The sequence below is a fragment of the Benincasa hispida genome, chromosome 3, assembly GCF_027475165.1.
Source record: "Benincasa hispida cultivar pf3 chromosome 3, pf3_genome.v1.1, whole genome shotgun sequence".
In the NCBI taxonomy this organism is placed as follows: domain Eukaryota; kingdom Viridiplantae; phylum Streptophyta; class Magnoliopsida; order Cucurbitales; family Cucurbitaceae; genus Benincasa; species Benincasa hispida.
The window spans coordinates 24,032,971-24,052,020 of NC_143480.1; the positions used below are offsets into that span (position 1 = coordinate 24,032,971).

At 36.0% G+C, this 19,050-nt stretch overlaps 1 protein-coding gene and 1 long non-coding RNA gene across 2 annotated transcripts; both read left to right on the forward strand.

Annotated features, from left to right (window-relative positions):
• The first annotated feature begins 489 nt into the window (after positions 1-489).
• Positions 490-5,604, forward strand: LOC120072932 (uncharacterized). The gene is made up of 5 exons (XR_005480631.2): positions 490-783; positions 884-956; positions 1,078-3,463; positions 3,790-3,865; positions 4,854-5,604. It is a non-coding gene; the product is annotated as an uncharacterized LOC120072932 (long non-coding RNA).
• Positions 5,605-16,180: 10,576 nt separating this feature from the next.
• On the forward strand, positions 16,181-17,708 carry LOC120072877 (receptor-like protein 44). The gene has a single exon (XM_039025401.2). It carries the CDS (start codon positions 16,556-16,558, stop codon positions 17,366-17,368), a length of 813 nt encoding a protein of 270 aa, XP_038881329.1. The 5' UTR covers positions 16,181-16,555; the 3' UTR covers positions 17,369-17,708.
• Positions 17,709-19,050: the final 1,342 nt, after the last annotated feature.

Genomic DNA, 19,050 nt, shown 5'->3' on the forward strand with positions numbered 1-19,050 from the left:
ATTACATTAAGTTGAGACATTAGAGCACACTATTATATCAAGATTAAATGTATGAATGTGACATCCCGAGTTTCCAGAAACTTTATAATTATCTCGAATTATTGAATTTCAATTTCCTTTTAACTTTAAAAATTTGGAATCAAATTGAGTTCATTGTAAAACCTCATTGGTTATCTTGAATTTAATTGATTAAAGAATTTGATTAATTATCTCCCATTGATTTTAGGGATGATTAAATTATTTGGATTTAATTGATTTTTTTTTTTAAAAAAATGAGATGTCTTTTTTTTTTTTTAAAGAAAGAAAATTTGGGATGTCTTTTTGATTAAAATTTCTTGTCTAAGAAGGAAAATGAAAGGAATATTGGATTTGAAATTAGAATGTATCCAAGAAAAGGAAAAATGGTTATATTTTTTATATATATATTCACATGTGGGGAATTAGGTTTAAGTGGATATATATATATATATATATATATACTCGTCAGGCGTGAAAGAAGAAAAATAAAGAAAAATAAAACAAAATCTCTCTCCTTCTCCAAAAACGCGTGGACAACCCCATTTCTCCCTTTTCCTTTTTCTTTACCATTCAGTGTGTTGAAGCAAGCCTCGAGTGAAGTCTCCGTCAGCCTCGCCATCGATCGTTGTTCCAGCCACGCTGATGTGGGTTTCGTCCAAGCATCGATGGGGGTTTCGTCCAAGCACCGATTGTGGGTTCTGTCTAGCGCCAATCGTGATTGTACAATGCCGTTCTTTTGGGGTTTTCTCTGGAATTTTGGTTTAGGTATGATTGACTGTTTTGGGTGGGTTTTTTTTGGTTTTCTTGAAGATCTTGATTTCCTATTGTAAATTTTTTCTTGGTGGGTGTTTTATTTTGAATTTAGGAGACGAGTTGAGGTTTGAGGCATTTAGGTAGGCTATCCAACACTTGTAAATGTGTTTTTTGGTAAGATTTAGGTAAGTTATTTGAGGACCACTAGAATGAGTTTTTTTTTTTTTTTTTTTTTTTTTTTTTTTTTTTTTTTTTTTTTTAGAATTGGCCCCAAAGTTGAAATTGAATGTTGTGTTTTTATATTAGGGACCTTGGTCCAAGATTCCTAAGCCAAGAAGGGGATTATTTTGTATGTTATTTGAGCTTAAGCCTTGAGGTAAGTGGTACAATTACCGATGCGATGCCTTCGTATCAAGCGCTCTAGTTTAGATTTATCAAGTTATTTAATGGACTCTAGAAGCATGATTTGGAATATGTGATACACTTTTTGTTGCATAGTTATGGGTATTATCAACATGATTGAATTTACATGATATGTTATGATTTGTGTTGTGAGATCATTAATGAAATTTATGTATATGATGCATGATTAGACCAGTAGGGACGATCTACTATCTCGCCTCGACGCATGTTTTATTTAAGGGGGTTATGGGTCCAATTCCATGTTTTGACGGTGCGTCATTAGGCCACTAGAAATGTGCGCTGACGGGTTCATTCGTATGTTACGATTCTGTGAATCGATAGATTCACTTTCATGTTTTTCCATGTTTTGTCGGTGTGCCATCAGGCAACTAGGCATGCGGGTCAAGGCTGTTGGGGTTGATGCCTTAAAGTTTCGTGTCCTGTAGTTTGTAAACAGTATATACGAACATCAGTGATTGTTAATATATGATATTTACTTCATATCTTATTGTTTTGCTCGATTATTTTTTTTATTTTCTTTACTACAAACTAATAAACATAAAATCTCTTGTTATCTGTATGTGACTCAAGCATGTATGTGGTGACATACAAGTGGATCATGTCTTGAGTGATAACAAAAATGGTCTGTAGTATATGGATATAGGAGGGAAACCTTATCCTGGTAATGCTACGGACACGGCTCGCTTTATGGAATAGTCACCAGTGTTGTGACTTGTCATAGATGGTCTGATTCTGATCATTCGTGTTGGGGAGATGCGAGCGGGGCGTCCTATACAAAGAGTTTGTATAAGACCTAACCACGAAGTGTTAATGTCTCGTTATATAACACCGTTCATGATAGAGAGTTCACTTTACTAGGATAACCATAGGTAACATGACCTCAATCCCGAGTGAGTTGGGAACTTCTGCCTTTGAGGGCGGTTCTTTGATTTGCATGGATACGAGTGGCCAGGTCGTCGACTCAAACCTACCACTTTAGAGATTCGTCTGATTTGGGAGTTGGGAACTCATCTATACAAGATGGAATTTACTCATTCCCCGAAGAAGAGGTAAGTAGATAGATTGCTCCCTTAAGAGTTGATCCCGGGGTTTAAACGATGTGGTGCCACACACCTTCTCATGGCCCAAGAGGTGTCCACACATAGTAGAACTATGTTGTATCCTTATAATGAAGGATCAGTAGTACTTAAAGAGTGAGATGTAACTACAGGGGCAAAACGGTAAATTGGCCCAGGTGTACTTACGAGCATTTGTGAAGGGTCATCGTACTCATGATTGGTTATATCCGATGGACACATAAATATATTTGTGGTAAGAACAGTTCAGCTGTTGGTCTTTAGTGGAATCACTGATAGTTAACGGATGGTGAATCTCGTGGCTAAAGAGTTTAGTCAACTATTCACGTACCGTTGGAGTTTTGAACCACAGGTCCATTAGGTCACCTGGGTAGCTAAGATAAAGTCGAGAATCAGTGTTTGGGTTAATTTGAAATGTTCAAATTGACTAGAGGAAGTTCATTTATATATGATATAATTGGACTGGTTAATTATATATGATATAATTGGCTAAATGTATGAGATACATTATTTTGGAGGAAATTAGATATATGATTTATATCAAGTAGAAGAGAAAATACTATAGTAGATATATGATATCAAACTATAGGATATAAATATAATATGATTATATTTATTAATTAAATTAATTGATTGATTAATTATTTAATAATTAACCGATTAATCCACGTTCGGATGTGGGAAGTGGAGCTGCGAAGGTAATGGTAACCGGCGGGTTAAAGCTATGAAAATTGTTTTCATTTTATTATTCAATAGTGCATTCGTATCCTCCGCACTTAAAAAGAATCCGTGAAAGAGCGATCACGAGAGCCTATACGATAGAAGCTCGTTCTCTAAACGATCGTCTAGTTCATACGTTCTCTAAACGATCGTATACATCTTTTCTAAACGATCGTGTAGTTCTACTATACGATAAGCATTTCCGCTATATGATAATAGAGTTCATCTCCTACTTGCTTATCGTCTACACGACGTCTTCTCCTCCATCCTCTACCAAACTCACAAGAGCCCACTTTTTGGGTTTTTGGCATCGAGGATACCCGGGTTTCTCTTGTAGTGGTGTCGTCCCCGTGACATTGTTCGTGTATGTTCGAATCGTGCTGTTGCAGTCTACAGACTCGTCGGGTGCTGGTAGATCGGTGGGAGGTTTTCTGCTGCTTTGGATTCAGTCGTTCGAAGAGTGTCTTCATCTGGTATGAACCCTTTCCTTGTGTTTTATTGTATTCTGAGCATGTCGATTATGAGTTTAATATGCATAACTGTTTGTATGGAATACATATCGTTTATGCTTCGGTCACTGTGAAATCAGAGCGATCTAAGCCCGTTCATGGAACTCTCGGGATGAGATCCTTCAAAGACGAGATAGGTTATCCCCTTAGTTTGCCGTTCAGAAACAGTTTCAGTTTTCTTGACCCAATAGCCAAAACATTCACTGCATGTGAATACATAGCCCCCTTCCGGTAATGGGATCACTTACTGAGTATTTTATACTCATCCTTTATGTTTATATGTTTTTCAGGTACGAGCAAAGATACTTGGGTGACTGACAAGAGGAATCCGTGATAGCGCCAATGAGACTAGAAAATGCTTCCGCAGTTGGGTTCATATATCTTTTCTCTTCTCATGTTTTACAGTTTTCTTTTCATAAACTTTTTTTTTTTTTTTTTTTAAGGAATTTAGGTGTAAGGAGTTTTTCATTTTTGGTTAATTTACCTTATTTTAAAATTTATGTTTTAGGGGTACCCCAAATTAAACGATATAGAATTTTGAGGTGAAATTTTATTTAAATTCTTTATTTAATAAAACAATCCAATTTTTCTTATTTTCGATGTAAATGTTTATGCATGCATGTAGTAACAGTCTTATGAGATGTCTTCAAAAGTCGGGTCGTTAAAATGAAAAACTCTCAACCCAACATTTGCAAAAGTAAGGCACCTACTAGAAATGGATCTGTGACGGCAACACCAGTTGCATTACTAAAACATAGAATAATAATGATATTGAAAACAATAACCATGAAAAAGCTCCATGCATGGAAGAAAATGAAAAGAGAGAATTTTGGAGCTTTAGAAGAAACAATAGACAAGGATAGGTTTGAGAAAATTTCTACAAGAAACCATGGAGAAGAAGGAGGAGAAAATGGAGAAAGAGTAGGGAGTCACTTCCAAGTTTTGACCTTAAACTCAAAACACACGATGGCTACAATTCCAATATAAACAACAAGAAAGTTTTTTTTTTTTTTTTTTTTTTTTTTTTTAAGTTTTACTATTAAACATTTAGGAAAGATATAGATTATTGTAAGCCCTTATTGCACAAATCTATTAAGAATCCATACCCTAAATTAAGTAGGTGAATTATCCTTTCATATATATTATGGCCCCAAAAACAAAATAACATAGTCATATTAAGTATATATATAACAACAGAAAACCAAACAAATTATCCATCAAAATTGTTTGAACCAATCAATTAAAACAAAAGAAAATAATTCATCGAACTTTGTAGCTCTAAAAAAGAGCTATACTTACTAGCTTAATTTAGATTCATTAATGTGTTTTATGTGTTAATTGTCTTATTTTGTAGGTGTCGAGTGTTGCAATCCAACAATAATGAAAGTGGAGTGCATCCTCAAGTTTTTCATTGAGGATGATGACAGTTTAAGTGAGGGAAAGTGCATAATCTAATTTTGAGATAGTAGATTTTGAATCAGCTTGTGCAGACAGTGAAGTTGTGACACGTGAGTGTCGACACATTTGGCAAAGACAGAGGGCCAAGAGAAGTGCCATACAACACACGAACATAAGTGGACAAACATGCCATGTTGAACATTAAGTAGAAAGACAAGCAACCATGACCTCGGAAGGTGAGATTTCATCGCGAGTTTGGACGAACGGCTATAGAGTTAGAAGGATAATGATAAGATATGCAAGCACATTGAATTTCATGTCAATCGGAGTTCAGACGGGCGCTCTACGTTGGTGAGTGACCGCTCGCCACATTTCACATGCATGGGTGGCAAAGAGGAAATGTTCAAAATGCATTATAGAGGGAGGCATGGTGTCAGCTCTCCGCCATCCCTGAGCCCTGTGGCCTAAGTGAGCTACCCCATGGCATGTGCGTGTATCATGGCATGGGCAAGCATTACAAGAAAAGAGTCGTGGACGCCTTCCATCGAGAATGGGGTCTCAAAGCAGTATCTGACGACATGGGTGTGCCGGCATTGCGCCTCGTCTAATGGGCCAAAGATTCGATGTAGCACTTGACATGTTGTTTTGATTATGAATGAACTCTTATTCAAAAGTACCTACGAGTAAAAACGGATCTTTCCAATTCATTCTGACAGAATTACCGCATATACATTCAAATATACTTTCATAATGTCAAAGGGATCAAGAAATCATACAAGATGAAGATTTCCTTTTCACAGCAAGTCTGAAGCCTAACCGTCTACCAGGGTTGGCAACGGGGCCGGGGCGAGGGGGTGTCCCCCGTCCTCGGCCCCGTGGGGGAATTCCCCCCCATCCCCGCCATTTGAAAGCGGGGACGGGGGCGGGGATTCCCCTACTAATTCCCCACGGGGAATCCCCTATTAGATCCCCGCGGGGATTTTTCATTTTTTTCTTTTAATTTTTTAAATTTGAGCTTGACTTTTAGGCTTAAATTTAGAATTTATATATTCAATATTGGGCTTACAACACTATAAGTCTATAGTATACATTATAAACATACATATAAATAAGTTATTTTATATATTATAAATATATATTTATAAAATATTAAAAATATAACTATATAAAATCGGGGTCAGGGTCGGGGTCGAGGTTGGGATACCATCCCTATCCTTGCCCCATCTCCAGACGGGGACTCGAAAAAATTTTCCGGTTTGACCCCATCCCCGGTCAAACCGAGGATTCCTCGCCTCAATCAGGGTAGGGCCCCGCGAGGAATTTTGCCAGCCCTACCGTCTACCTCGAACAATCACCACTCGGACAGAAGGAAACGGAGAAGACAACACCACTCAGAGCCCTTAGTATTTTTGGAATGAGAATCCAAAGTATGGGTTTTGTTCGGATTTGGTAGAGGGAAGGAGGAAGAGAGACCATACACAACGATCAAGCAAGTGGAAGATGTGGTCGTCTATCGCATAGACAATATGTTTGATCGTTTAGGTGAAGTATACGATCGTGTAGTAAAAGTAAGCGATCGTCTAAACGATCGTGTAGGAAAAGGGTGAGTGATCGTCCAAACGATCGCATAGGAAAAACTAAGTGATTGTTTATACGATCGTTTAGTAAATATCAGGAGCTAAATGATCGCTTAGCAAAAAGGTAAACGATCGTTTAGATAATAGCTCGCTACGGTGTAATCGGTATGCGATCGCTTAGCAATATCATATATGTAAGCGATCGTGCAGTCACTACCGTATAAGCACTAATTTTCTAATCGATGACACTATTTTTTTCACAATATCCGCACACACCGAGATCAACACACTGTCTGCTATTTATAATGCACTCATCCGTTATTTAGAACGAAGAGGTGCCTTCCCATTTCCTTTATAACCGTCCAATGAATGTGATCTTATCACATTCATAACTTATAAATTAGTATCATATATTAATTATAATATTTTTCCTCTACTAGATATAAATCATATTTATATCCAATTTTCTCCAAATTAATGTATCTCATACATAAAGTTAACTATATCATATTTATTTAACTCGTTCAATTATATCATATATAATCGAACTCCCTCTTATCAATTTGAACATTTCAATTGACCCAAAAACTAACTCTCAACTTGTATCCAAGCTACCAAGTGGACCTTATGAACCTATGTCTCGAAGCTCCAACGGTACGTGAATAACTGACTAAACTCTTTAGTCACGATATCCACCATCCATTAATTGCTAGACATTCCACTAAATACCAACAGTTGAACTCTTCTTGCCATAGATATATTTCTATGTTCATTAGATACAACCAATCATCAGTACGATGACCTTTCACAGATGCTCGTAATTACAGCAGGCCAATTTACCGTTTTGCCGCTATAATTACATCTTCCTCCTTAAGTATCACTGATCCCTCTAATGAACAATACAACATAGTCCTACTAAGTGTGAACACCTCTCAAGCCATGAGAAGGTGCGTGGCACCACATCGTTCAAGCCCTAGAATCAGCCCTTGAGTTATCTATCTACTTACCCCTGCCTTGGGGAAGAAGTGAATTCCATCTTGTGAAGTTGAGTTCCCAACTTTTAAATTAGATGAATCCTCAAAATGGTAGGTTTGAGTCGATGTTCTGGCCACACGCACCTATGCAAATCAAAGGACCGCCCTCAATGGTAGGAGTTCCCAACTCACTCAAGATTGAGGCCATGTTACTTATGATCATCCTACTGAAGTGAAGTCTCAGTTATGAACGGTGTTATATAACGAGATGTTAACACTTCGTGGCCAGGTATTATCAAACTCTTTGTATAGGACGCCTTCACTCACATGTCCCCTACACGAATGATCAGGATTATACCATTTGTGACAAGTCACAACACTTGTGACCATTCCATAAAGTGGGCCGCATCCGTAGCATTATCAGGATAAGATTTCCCTCCTATATCCATATACTACATACCATTTTGGTTATCACTCAAGACATGATCTACTTGTATGTCACCACATACATGCTTAAGTTACATACAGATAACCAGGGATATTAAGTTTATTGGTTTGTGGTAAAATCTAAATATGCAAGGTCAAGTAGTGAAGTAAATATCATTTATATTATACATCACAAGTGTTCGTACAAAGTTGTTTACAAACTACTAGATATGAGACTTTAGAGCACAAACCCCAACAGATTAGACAAGGGCTCGAAAGGGTCTAAGTCTCGATTATTTCTAGATGGAAGGATGTCTGGAAATTCCCAAATTGGATTGTTGCCCGTGGGTTGGTTGACGATCATTCTCGATAAGTGTGTCCAAGCAGAAGAGAGAAAGATGATGACATCCCGACACTTGAGATGGCTTCCTGAAGTTGAAGGAACTCTTATTTAAGAGAACCCATGAGCGGAAGCAAGATCTTTCCAAGCCCATTGTGACAGAATTAAAGGCATTAACAAACATACGAAATAGTTATGCATATTCTAACAAATTATGTCATGCCTTCATAATTAAATACAAAAGGAGTGAGAGACTTACCTTTGAAGAACGTTTCTTCTGAAGATCTCTCGCTCTCATGAAGAACTAGAACGACAACCTCTCGTTGTTGCTACAATCGCCTAGCCAATCTCTCACTGTCACTTAGATCAAGGACAATCTTCTCAACGAACAAGCAACCCCTTCGACACTAACACTCGTCAACCTTGGTATTCTCGGAGTGAGAATCCAGGAGGTGTGAGCTCTGTTGGATTTGGCAGAGGGATGGAAGAAACAACGATCGAACTATACGATCCAGCAAGTGGGAGAATGTAATGTCTATCGCATAGATTGAGATGCTTGATTGTTTAGTAAAACTCGAAGGTACACAATCTTTTAGTAAAAGAGGCTTGATCGTTTACACGATCGTTTAGTGAATCTCGCTTGGCACACGATTGCTTAGTAAAACACATTGGATCGTTTACATGATCATTTAGTAAAATGTGCTTTGCATGATCATTTAGGCTCTCACTTAGAAGGCTATCGCGTAGTCTCTAGTCAGCTAAATGATTGGTAAGAGTACTTAATGAAGCAATCTTGACAAAATGAAAACTCTTTTCATTTTATCCTTCAGTTATGAAAATTGAACATAAGTTCCCACTTTCACGGTTAATGGAGAAAAATATCTAACCACAATTATCTCATAATTGTTTAGTTATAAATAAATATAATGACTAATTTATCATATTATATTTATAATCTATAGTTTTAATATCATATCATATGTAATATTTAAACCATAGTTCTTTTCTCCTTTACTTAATATAAATCATATTTATTTCAAAATCCTCCAATTAATGTATCTCATACATCATATTATTTATATCACATATAATTGAACCAGCTTAATCATATCATATATAATCAAACCCCTATTGTTAATTTGAACAGTTCAAACTGGCCCAAAAACTGATTCTCAACTTGAATCCATTGAGCTACCAAAGGGACCTTATGAACCTGTAGCTTGAAGCTCCAATGATACGTGAATAACTGACTAAACTCTTTAGTCACGAGATCCACCATCTGTTAACTATTGGACACTTCTTTAAAGACCGATAGTTGCACTCTTGTCACTACATATATATTTATGTGTCCATTGGATATAACCAGTCAATAGTACGATGATCCTTCATAGATCGCTCGTAAGTATAACTAGACCAATTTACCGTTTTTTCCCTGTAGTTACATCTAACTCCTTAAGTGCCACTGATTCTTCTGATGAATAATACATCATAGTCCTACTGTGAGTGAACACCTCTCGGGCCATGAGAAAGTGTGTGGCGCCACATCGTTCAAGCCTCAAAATCAGCCCTTAAAGGAGCAATCTATCTACTTACCTCTATTTTGAGGAAGGAGTGAATTCCATCTTGTGTAGCTGAGTTCCCAACTCCCCAATCAGACGAATCCTCAAAGTTGTAGGTTTGAGTTAGCAATCTAGCCACTCTCACCCATGCAAATCAAAGAACTGCCCTCATAGGTAGGAGTTCCCAACTCACTCAAGATTAATGTCATGTTGCTTACGGTCATCCTAGTGAAATGAAAGTCTGTCATGAATGATGTTATATAATGAGACTAAACACTTCGTGGTCTGGTTTTATACCAACTCCTTTGTATAGGACACCCCCACTCACATGTCTCCACATGAATGATTAGGATCAGACCAATTGTAGCACTTTACAACACTTGTAACATTTACAAAGCAGGTCGTATCCATAGTGTCACTAGGATAAGGTTTCCCTCCTCTGTCCATATACTACATACCATTTAGGTTATCACTTAAGGCATGATCCACATGTATATCTCCATATACATGCTTAAGTCACAACGACAACAAGAGATCTTAGTTTATTGGTTTGTGATAAATGCAACTAAAGTATCTAATATTTCATAGACAGCAGTGAAGAAAATATCTCGTATTATTACATCACGAGCGTTTGTTCATATAGGCATTTACAAACTACAAGACCCTACGAGATTTAGGGCATCAACCCCAACAGAAGCATCAATGGGACTCGATAGTTTTCGATTGAACGATACTTGCCCGAGTTGTCCTGATAAGCGTTGTAATGGCCTGGTAAAGCCCCATAGGTGACGATTAGGCCAGTAGAACCTCGGTAGGCGTCGAAGTAGGCCGATAGAGCCTGGTAAGCACTATAATGTCACGAAAAGCCCTGATAAGTGTCTAAATCACCCGACATGCCCCAGTAAAGTGTTATAAGCTCGTTTTAACCCAACGAAGGGTCAGAACTCATCCTGGTGAAGTTCTGAAGCAATGCAAAAGTATGAGAGACGTGTTGTTGGGAACCAAGAAGATGAATAGAGATGCGACATTTTAGTGTGACGACCTTGGCCTCATATATAGGTAAGGTTGAGCCTTAGGACTCAGACTAGATAGTAGAGGCAAGTTAACTAGAGTCGCACAGGAGGGAAAATACACGTATAAGCGACTTGAGCATCCCTTAAGGCTGACCATGATCACGGTTGAATCATGGTGCCGCACAATTGGAGAAGTACGACCGTGACACCGAGCAACTTAGAGGTAGGATTAACTATTTGGTGAGAAACGAGGTTAATTTGAAGCAATTTGGAGCTGATTTGAGCATCCGGGCTTCAAAGGAGTGGAAATGACCAAACTGCCCCTGTGGAGAGCGTCGCAACACTGGAACATGCATAGCTTCAATGCTCGCGCAACGCCAAATGGTAGAAGCTAAGGATGTAGGGCAGCGTTGCAACACTGCGATGATTAATGGAATGCCAAGCGTCCACGCGCGCACGCCTGCCGCAAGGGAGAGTCGCAAAACCGTTGCAACGCATGCCCAATGCTTGAGGGCTAAATCGATGAGAGCGTTGCAATGCTCTCCCTAACGTTGCAACGCTACAACTAATTCTATATGTGCTCTCTTCGATTTTTAGGTTAAAAACAATGTTGAGATTCATGGAAGTCGAGGAGAGACAATGTTTTCTTCCTTACCTTTTGTATTTTCAGTATCAATAGGTTAGTTTTATGTTTTATTTCGGGCTGTAATTGTTGGATTGGATGTTTTTTTTTTTTATTTGTCTATGAACTAAGAGGTAAATCCGTCTAATTTCTTTGAGGACGAGGTTCGATGTAATTTTCTTGAATTTTCTTTGATTGGATTTTACATTCTTCAATTCTATGCTTTCTTTGAATCTTTCTATAATTTAGATTTGCATTTATGTGTTGGATTGACGAACCTATCATAATCGCATGTTTTAGCTAGTTGATTTCGAGCTTGCGCGTTTCATTTGTATTCGTTTGCGTCTGAAATCACCCAAGTGGCAAAAGATTGAATGTGAATGCTTAGATTTATAGGCTGGTCTTGAGTCTTCGTAATCTGTGTTTATTATAGATTTGAAGAATATGTTGATTAATTGAATAAGTCTATTCAGTCAGTTAATCACACAATTGAATCCTCATTCTTAATGCATATGATTTTTAATTCTATATGATCACTGAGAACCCAGTAGAATTAAGAGCATATAGTTCAATTAAGGTATTGGCTTTCCGACCTTAATTGATAATTAGGACACTTTTTTGACTTTGTTTTAATTAATTGTCAGTCTGTGTAGAGACCAGTTAAATCATATCAATTTTGTAGTTGTGCACGCACGAATTGAACGTTTGTTTATTTATCGAGTTCCATGATAGAAATTACATAGCGTTCTCCCTCTTACTCTAGAAATTAGATGTACTTCATTCCTAAATGTAAATTACGTTTACCCTTTACATTTTAATTTCTTCCATGTTTTCAATTTGTCCAAAAATCAAAACCCAGTTTTTACTGCTTTTATAATCAAATTTAGCTTAAAAGAGATTTAATTATTGACCCCTTTGTGGTTCGACCCCGCACTTACCACTTTTGCTACGTTTTTTAAGTAATAGAGTAGTTTGGTGTATTAGAAATTTTTTTTTGTTTCGCGGCCCTTTTCGAGAATTAAACTACACGAGAAAAGGCTTCGATTGAAACTCAACAATAGAACACCACCATAGAAACTAGCAACCATAAACATATTCTCATCCACATACGAATACTCATGACTACTCATAAATCTTTGATAATGAATAAGAATACTCACCTAGTTTTATTCTGTATGGTTTTATCACAAATCTTCTTTGAAAGCAGAGTTAGACCTAAAACATTAGAGAAGGTAATCCAAGCAAACAAAGAATTGCAGACTATAGAAATTGAATAAAAAAGCAGCTAAATCACTTTATAAAGGCCCGAAATTACGTGCCTAGGTTTTGAATGCAACATGAAAAGCAAAAGGGAATTGAGCTACACTGTTCATTAAGCCGAAATAGAGTGGGATTGGGGGAAAATTTGAAGCTTTAGAACATGAGTCATAAAGAGAGAGAGAGAGTACTTGAGAAGAAAAATGTGTGAAGTGTGCGGTTTGAAGCACCTCAGTCGCTTGTTAATGGAAGAGAAGGCGCAACGGTGAACGTGACGATGCGACAGATTAGTAGGAGATGGATTGGAAGAGACTATGTAAAGATGGGAGAACGAGACAACGCTGTGTGTGTTTTTAGGTTTGATCGATTTTAGATCTGAAATCCATTCAGATTTAAGGGTTAAGCTATCTCGACTCTCCGTATTATACGTAGGGATAGTACTAACTCCCAATGGTTATAGTAAGATGTCTGGAGATAGATACTAAACTCTTAACACGTAATATATAGCGTCAAGAGTTAGTGATCACTCCCGACGCCTGTAGTACAATGTAAAAGTCTTACTGCCTGACCATTTAACTCTCGATGGCTACTTCTAATGTTTGGATATGCTTTATTTTATTTTTATTTATTTATATTTTTACGATAGTGTTAGCATCTAAATTTTAGTTGATCTATATTTTAAGTTTTATAATAATTTAACCTATAAACTTTTATAGGTAGCAAATTAATATACGTACCTTACAATTTGTAATGATATAGTCAATACGGTGAACATGTGTTATTAAAATTTTTACAAAAAACTAAATGCACATGGATCAATAACGCGTTGAAAATCAAATTAATTTATGAATGATAAAGAACAGATTATTATGTAAAAAAAATTATACTTAATTTTGATGAGATTTTTCATGAAATGAACTAGATTGTTACAAATTTCAAAATACAAGTACTAAATTGTTACTTACTAAAATTTATATATTGAGACTTATTTTGGAATTGTTGTAGCTTTTAAAATAATTGTTACTAGCCGTTCTTTTAGAAAAATCACATGCGAGAAGAAATAAAATAGTGTTTGGCAAATTTTAATTTAAAATTAGAAAAAACTGGTTACGAGTAAATTATTACTAAAACTGTGTAATTTTAGTTATATGCACCATTTCAATTGTTTTTTTATATTCATATTCAATTTATGATTTATTATAATACAATTATTTGAAAATATATATGATTTGAATTGGAAGTATTTTTTTAAATCTAAATTGTTTGATATTTTTTTAAAAAATAATTGTTATAAGAAATTGAACCGATTAAAATTTGGAATAAATACGAGAAAATAAATTAATATGAAATGATAAATTAGGGATTTTTTTTAGTATATTCGGGGGTGGGGAATTCAAACCACAAACATCGTGGATAGACAAATTCAGATGCCAATTGAGCTATGCTCGGTTTGGTTGATAAATTTGAGATTGGTAAGAGAAGATACCAAATTTTAATGAAAGCTAAAATCTAAAAGCTTTACCTAATAATTTTTAGAGGTTATAATATATTTGAGCGTGATTCTGATTTGATTAATAAGTAATTTGTTTTAACATACAATATAAGTTGTTTGTTTTCACATAATCACTTTTTACAATTGCCAAAGCAATATCATGGAGGCGTTACAAATTTAAAAGAACACGCTTTTCATTACAAACAAAAGTCAAGGAACTAAATTGTTTTTTCTATAAAAGTTTAAAAGAAAAATCAGTTTTTTCTCACCAATTTGTCATTATCATCGATTTTCTTGAGTTTGATAAAAAATTAAATTCAATCTAGTCATAAAAAATTATTTTATGATTTATAAAAGGTGTAGAAATTAAATTGTGATATTTAAAATATGGACTAAAATGGTCTTAAGACTTTATTTATTTATTTATTTTGTATCTCCCTTAGCCATCAAACTATGTACTCCGATGGTATGGACAAACACAACTTTTATTTCCAACAAGAATGATAACAACTAACATTTGGGTTTGTTTAAATGGGACTTGTTTGAGTGTTTAAAAGCACTATTGTTGTATTTAATTTAGAAAGTCAATTTAGACAAATCTTCACAAACTTATTTTTATTATTTTTTCCCCTCTTGCATATTTCTTTGGGAGGTTTGTTATTTATTTATTTATACTGAGGGCTTTTGTTGGCAATTTCACATCACGTCTCTAATTTATCTATTTGCAAATTACAATATTGACTTTCAGCTGTATGTGATCTAATAGCTTCTTTAAATTTTATTTTTACATATAATGGAATGTAATATATTTTGTATTTAATTAAAAAAAAGTCGGTGTTATGTTGAATAGGTTATTTGCCCATTAGATTACTTTTATCAAACGACCTAAAAACATAAAAGTGAAAGTCAAGTTACTATTTGGTAACCATTTGATTTTTTATTTTTATTTTTAAAAATTAAGCTTATTTTATCAACATTTCTTAAAATAATTTGCTTCTTTCTTGAGTACAATGGTTAAATTCTTAGCCAAATTTCAAAAATAAAAAATCCATTTTGAAAGTTACTTTTATTTGTTCTCAAAATTTGGCTTGATTTTTTAAACCACTAGTAAAAAGTAGATAACAAAGGAATAAATTTGAAGATGGAAGTAGTGTACATATACTTAATTTTAAAAAATAAAAATAAAAAACAAAAGGTTATTAGACGGATTTAAAATGTTGGGCATTTTAAGAATGAAGATTTAAGAGACATAAAATTAAAATTTTTAATTCGTTTGAGATACCATATAAAGCATAATGATTTTATAAGACACGGATATGATAATGTATAATTTAAACCATCATTTTTGTCTTCCTTTATAATTTTTGAGGTGAAAGATGTAAGTTGTTTAATTTATTATATACGTATATGTTATTTAAATATTTAAAATAATTTGAAAATTTTGATTTTACTTTCTACTCTTTGTTAGTGGCCCACTATCCAAAAATCTCTCTATGGTTAGATTTTTTTATTTAAATCGATACATTCCATTTTGTTCTTCTGAATGGAAAAGAATATACATAGAGTTTTTTTCCTAAAGAGTTTAGATCTCTATCCAGACACAAATTAAAGCATTAGATAGGTTAACAATGATATGATATACTTTTAACGTATTTCATATTTAATTACTATGATTGAAGGTATGTGATTTATTTTATAAAAGAATATGAATTTCATCATAGTATAAATACTATTTTATAACGTGTGAATTTGAAAATTGTATTGTCCTGATAAAGAAATATTATTATATTAAACAATTAATTAGAAATAACGGGTGGTTGTTGAATTGAGCTGAGTCTCTAAACTTTAAGAGTGTGTTGTGGGGGGAGTAAGTGACGAAAATACCCTTGGAGTGGTCGCTATCCTCGGCTTCACATGCGCAGTCGCCGCCCCCACAAGCGTAGCCGAATCCCCCAAGGCGCAGACCCCACCCCTCTCCTTTTCCCTGTCTAAAATACTCTCCCAATTTCATTTTCGCACCCCCACCATTCCCAGCTCCAGTTTTTCCATTTTCTCCCTTCTTCTTCTTCTTCCTCCTCCTCCTTTCTCTCTCGCTCTCACTGCCACCACCTCCTCCTTCTTCCTCCACCATCAAAACCCTTTTCTCACATCACAATAAATCCCCTCCTATAAGCTCGAACCTCAACCTACCATCTCTACACCCAACCAGACTCAGAACCACTACCCTCTGCACCTCCCTACACTAGCCATTTTTTTTATCTGGGTTTTTATCTCTTCCTCCTTCTCTTTCTCTGTATTACTTTTTCTCCCAATATTCATAGGCAAATTAGAGTTCTGAGAGCTCTAATTTGATTACAAGTCTGTGGGCTCCTCCCTCTCCTCAGCCTCAGCAATCAGTATGGTTGATTGCACCCTGCTGATCTTTGGCTTGTTGGCTTTCGCCGCTTTCCCGTTGTCTTCTTCAGATCCGAACGACGAGGCCTGTCTCATCAATCTAAGCCAATCTTTAGAAGACCCAACTAATTCACTCCATAACTGGACCCAATCCAACCTTGCTAACCCTTGCAATGGCTTCAACTCTTACATTCATGGTGCCACTTGCAACGGCGGCCGTATTTACAAACTTTCCCTCAATAATCTCTCCCTCCGCGGTACTATTTCTCCTTTTCTTGCCAACTGCACAAATTTACAAGCCCTCGACCTCTCCTCCAATTTCCTCACTGGTCCCATCCCTTCCGACCTCCAATATCTCGTTAATCTCGCTGTCCTCAACCTCTCCGGTAATCGTCTCACCGACCAGATCCCTCAGGAGCTCGCATTTTGTGCTTATTTGAACGTTATCGATCTCCACGACAATTTGCTTACCGGTCAGATTCCCCAGCGATTGGGTCTTCTCGTTAGGCTCTCCACTTTCGATGTCTCTAATAATCGTCTCTCCGGACCAATCCCCTCCACGCTCGGAAATCGAAGTGGGAATTTACCCAAATTTAATGCCTCTTCCTTTGAAGGCAACAAGGATCTTTACGGCTACCCTTTGGCGCCATTGAAGAACAGGGGCCTCTCCATCATCGCCATTGTTGGAATCGGTTTAGGGAGTGGACTCGTTAGCTTGGTACTCAGCTTCACCGCCGTTTGTATATGGCTGAAAATTACCGAGCGGAAGATGGTGGTTGAAGAAGGAAAAATTAGTCAGCTCATGCCCGATTATTGATCTTAATCACCCATTTTCAAGCAGAGATTAACGAGTTTGTAATTCTTGATAAAATTTCTGTTCAGGTATATACCATTTCCCCTCTTTTTTTTCCTCTCTCTTTCTCCCCCTTCCTAAACCAGTTATGGTTTAGTCCTTTTCTTTTGCCTTTTGTAATTGGGAGATGCTCTCTCGATTCAACATCGGAGAGGGATCTTTTTTCCTTTTTCTTTTTCATTTTTTTTTTTTTTTTTTTTTTTTTGCCTCTCACCTTTTTAGCCATTTTCTTCCCAAAACAATCAACAATGTAAAAAAAAAAAACCCATTGGTTAAAATCAAGATGCGCTCCCATTTTCTTCCATCTTATGGTATATACTGTGTTTTCTCTGTAATATAAAATTTAGTGCTGCCTTCAAACAGTTGCCTCATTTTCTTTAGCTGTTCGAAGACAGAAGCACAAAAAACTTCTTTACATGGTAAGATTTGTATAGTGAGTGTAAGGACAGGACAAGAAGCAATTATTATTGATTTCACATTTTGAAACTCGGCTTGGAGTTGGAACCAACCAAACATACACACAGATTGCCTATGTGCTTTACATGTTCCGCCCTTGTCTGTTTGCCAATTTATTTTGGTCAAATTTGTTCTCTTTATACCTGCCCCTTTTTTGTTCTATTGTAGCTTCAATCACTCCTCGCACATCCATCATTTTCTTTGTTTTTCTAAAATTTCTGAATGTCTGGGCTTTACTTGAATTTAAGCCATACCGTTATTAGACTCTACTGTGCAATTGCGTCAGAGAATTCCCATTTTCCCCCCCTTTCCCTTTACAAATCAAACACTGTTTAGTTTAGTTTCTTGTGAAGCACAAACGCCTTTTACCCTAAACTGTAGTTGAGGTGGCAGCATTATTACCGCCTCCATCTGCCGAGTTGGACAACTTTATTTGAAAAAAAAAAAAAAAAATACAAAAACTGATGAAACTTTTATTTCTTTTAGTTGAAGTGTCATAAAATAATATGATGGAATACTATTATTATATTTTGCATATTTATGGAATATGATTTTGTGGGTTGGTTGGTTGGAGAGATGGAGTATGAAAATTGAAACTCAGAGGAGTCAGTAATACTGTTGTGGATCAGTCCAAAACTCAAATGCAATTCATTGAAGTTATCTGATACAAAACGGTCGTTGAATAGTAACAACTTTGGAATTTACTGACGGTGGAAATGGAGAATGAGTTAAAAGAATCGGAAGGAAAAAGATTTTAAAATGCTTATTCCTTAGGAATGGAATGAAACTGATTCCAAATTTGCAAATATTCTTCACAACTTCTTAATCCAAACAGGAAACAACAAGAATTAGACAAATACGCAGAAAAGTTTGTATGATGTTGGCAACAGCGTCTGTAGATTACAGAAAGGAAAAAGTGGGGGAAAAGGATTTTGGAAAAAGATCAAAAGGAGAAGTAAAAGTTAAAAGTGGGTAATTTTTCTTTATAAAAATAGACATTTGTTTTTGGAAGAAAGGTTTGTTGGTGGGGCAGGGATTGTGTGCATGTCATGATCAGGAATAGCACTCATCTGTTGAGTGATTTAATAAAGAGGGTTTAAACCGACAAGTTATGAGTGTACTATCGTTTGAGTTTATATGTAAGTATACTATGCCGATAATTATTAATTAATGGGAGTAGTATCCGTATT

Bases quoted from the DNA above. Each gene is read 5' to 3' on its own strand.
- LOC120072877 (XM_039025401.2), top strand. From the start codon at position 16,556: ATGGTTGATTGCACCCTGCTGATCTTTGGCTTGTTGGCTTTCGCCGCT.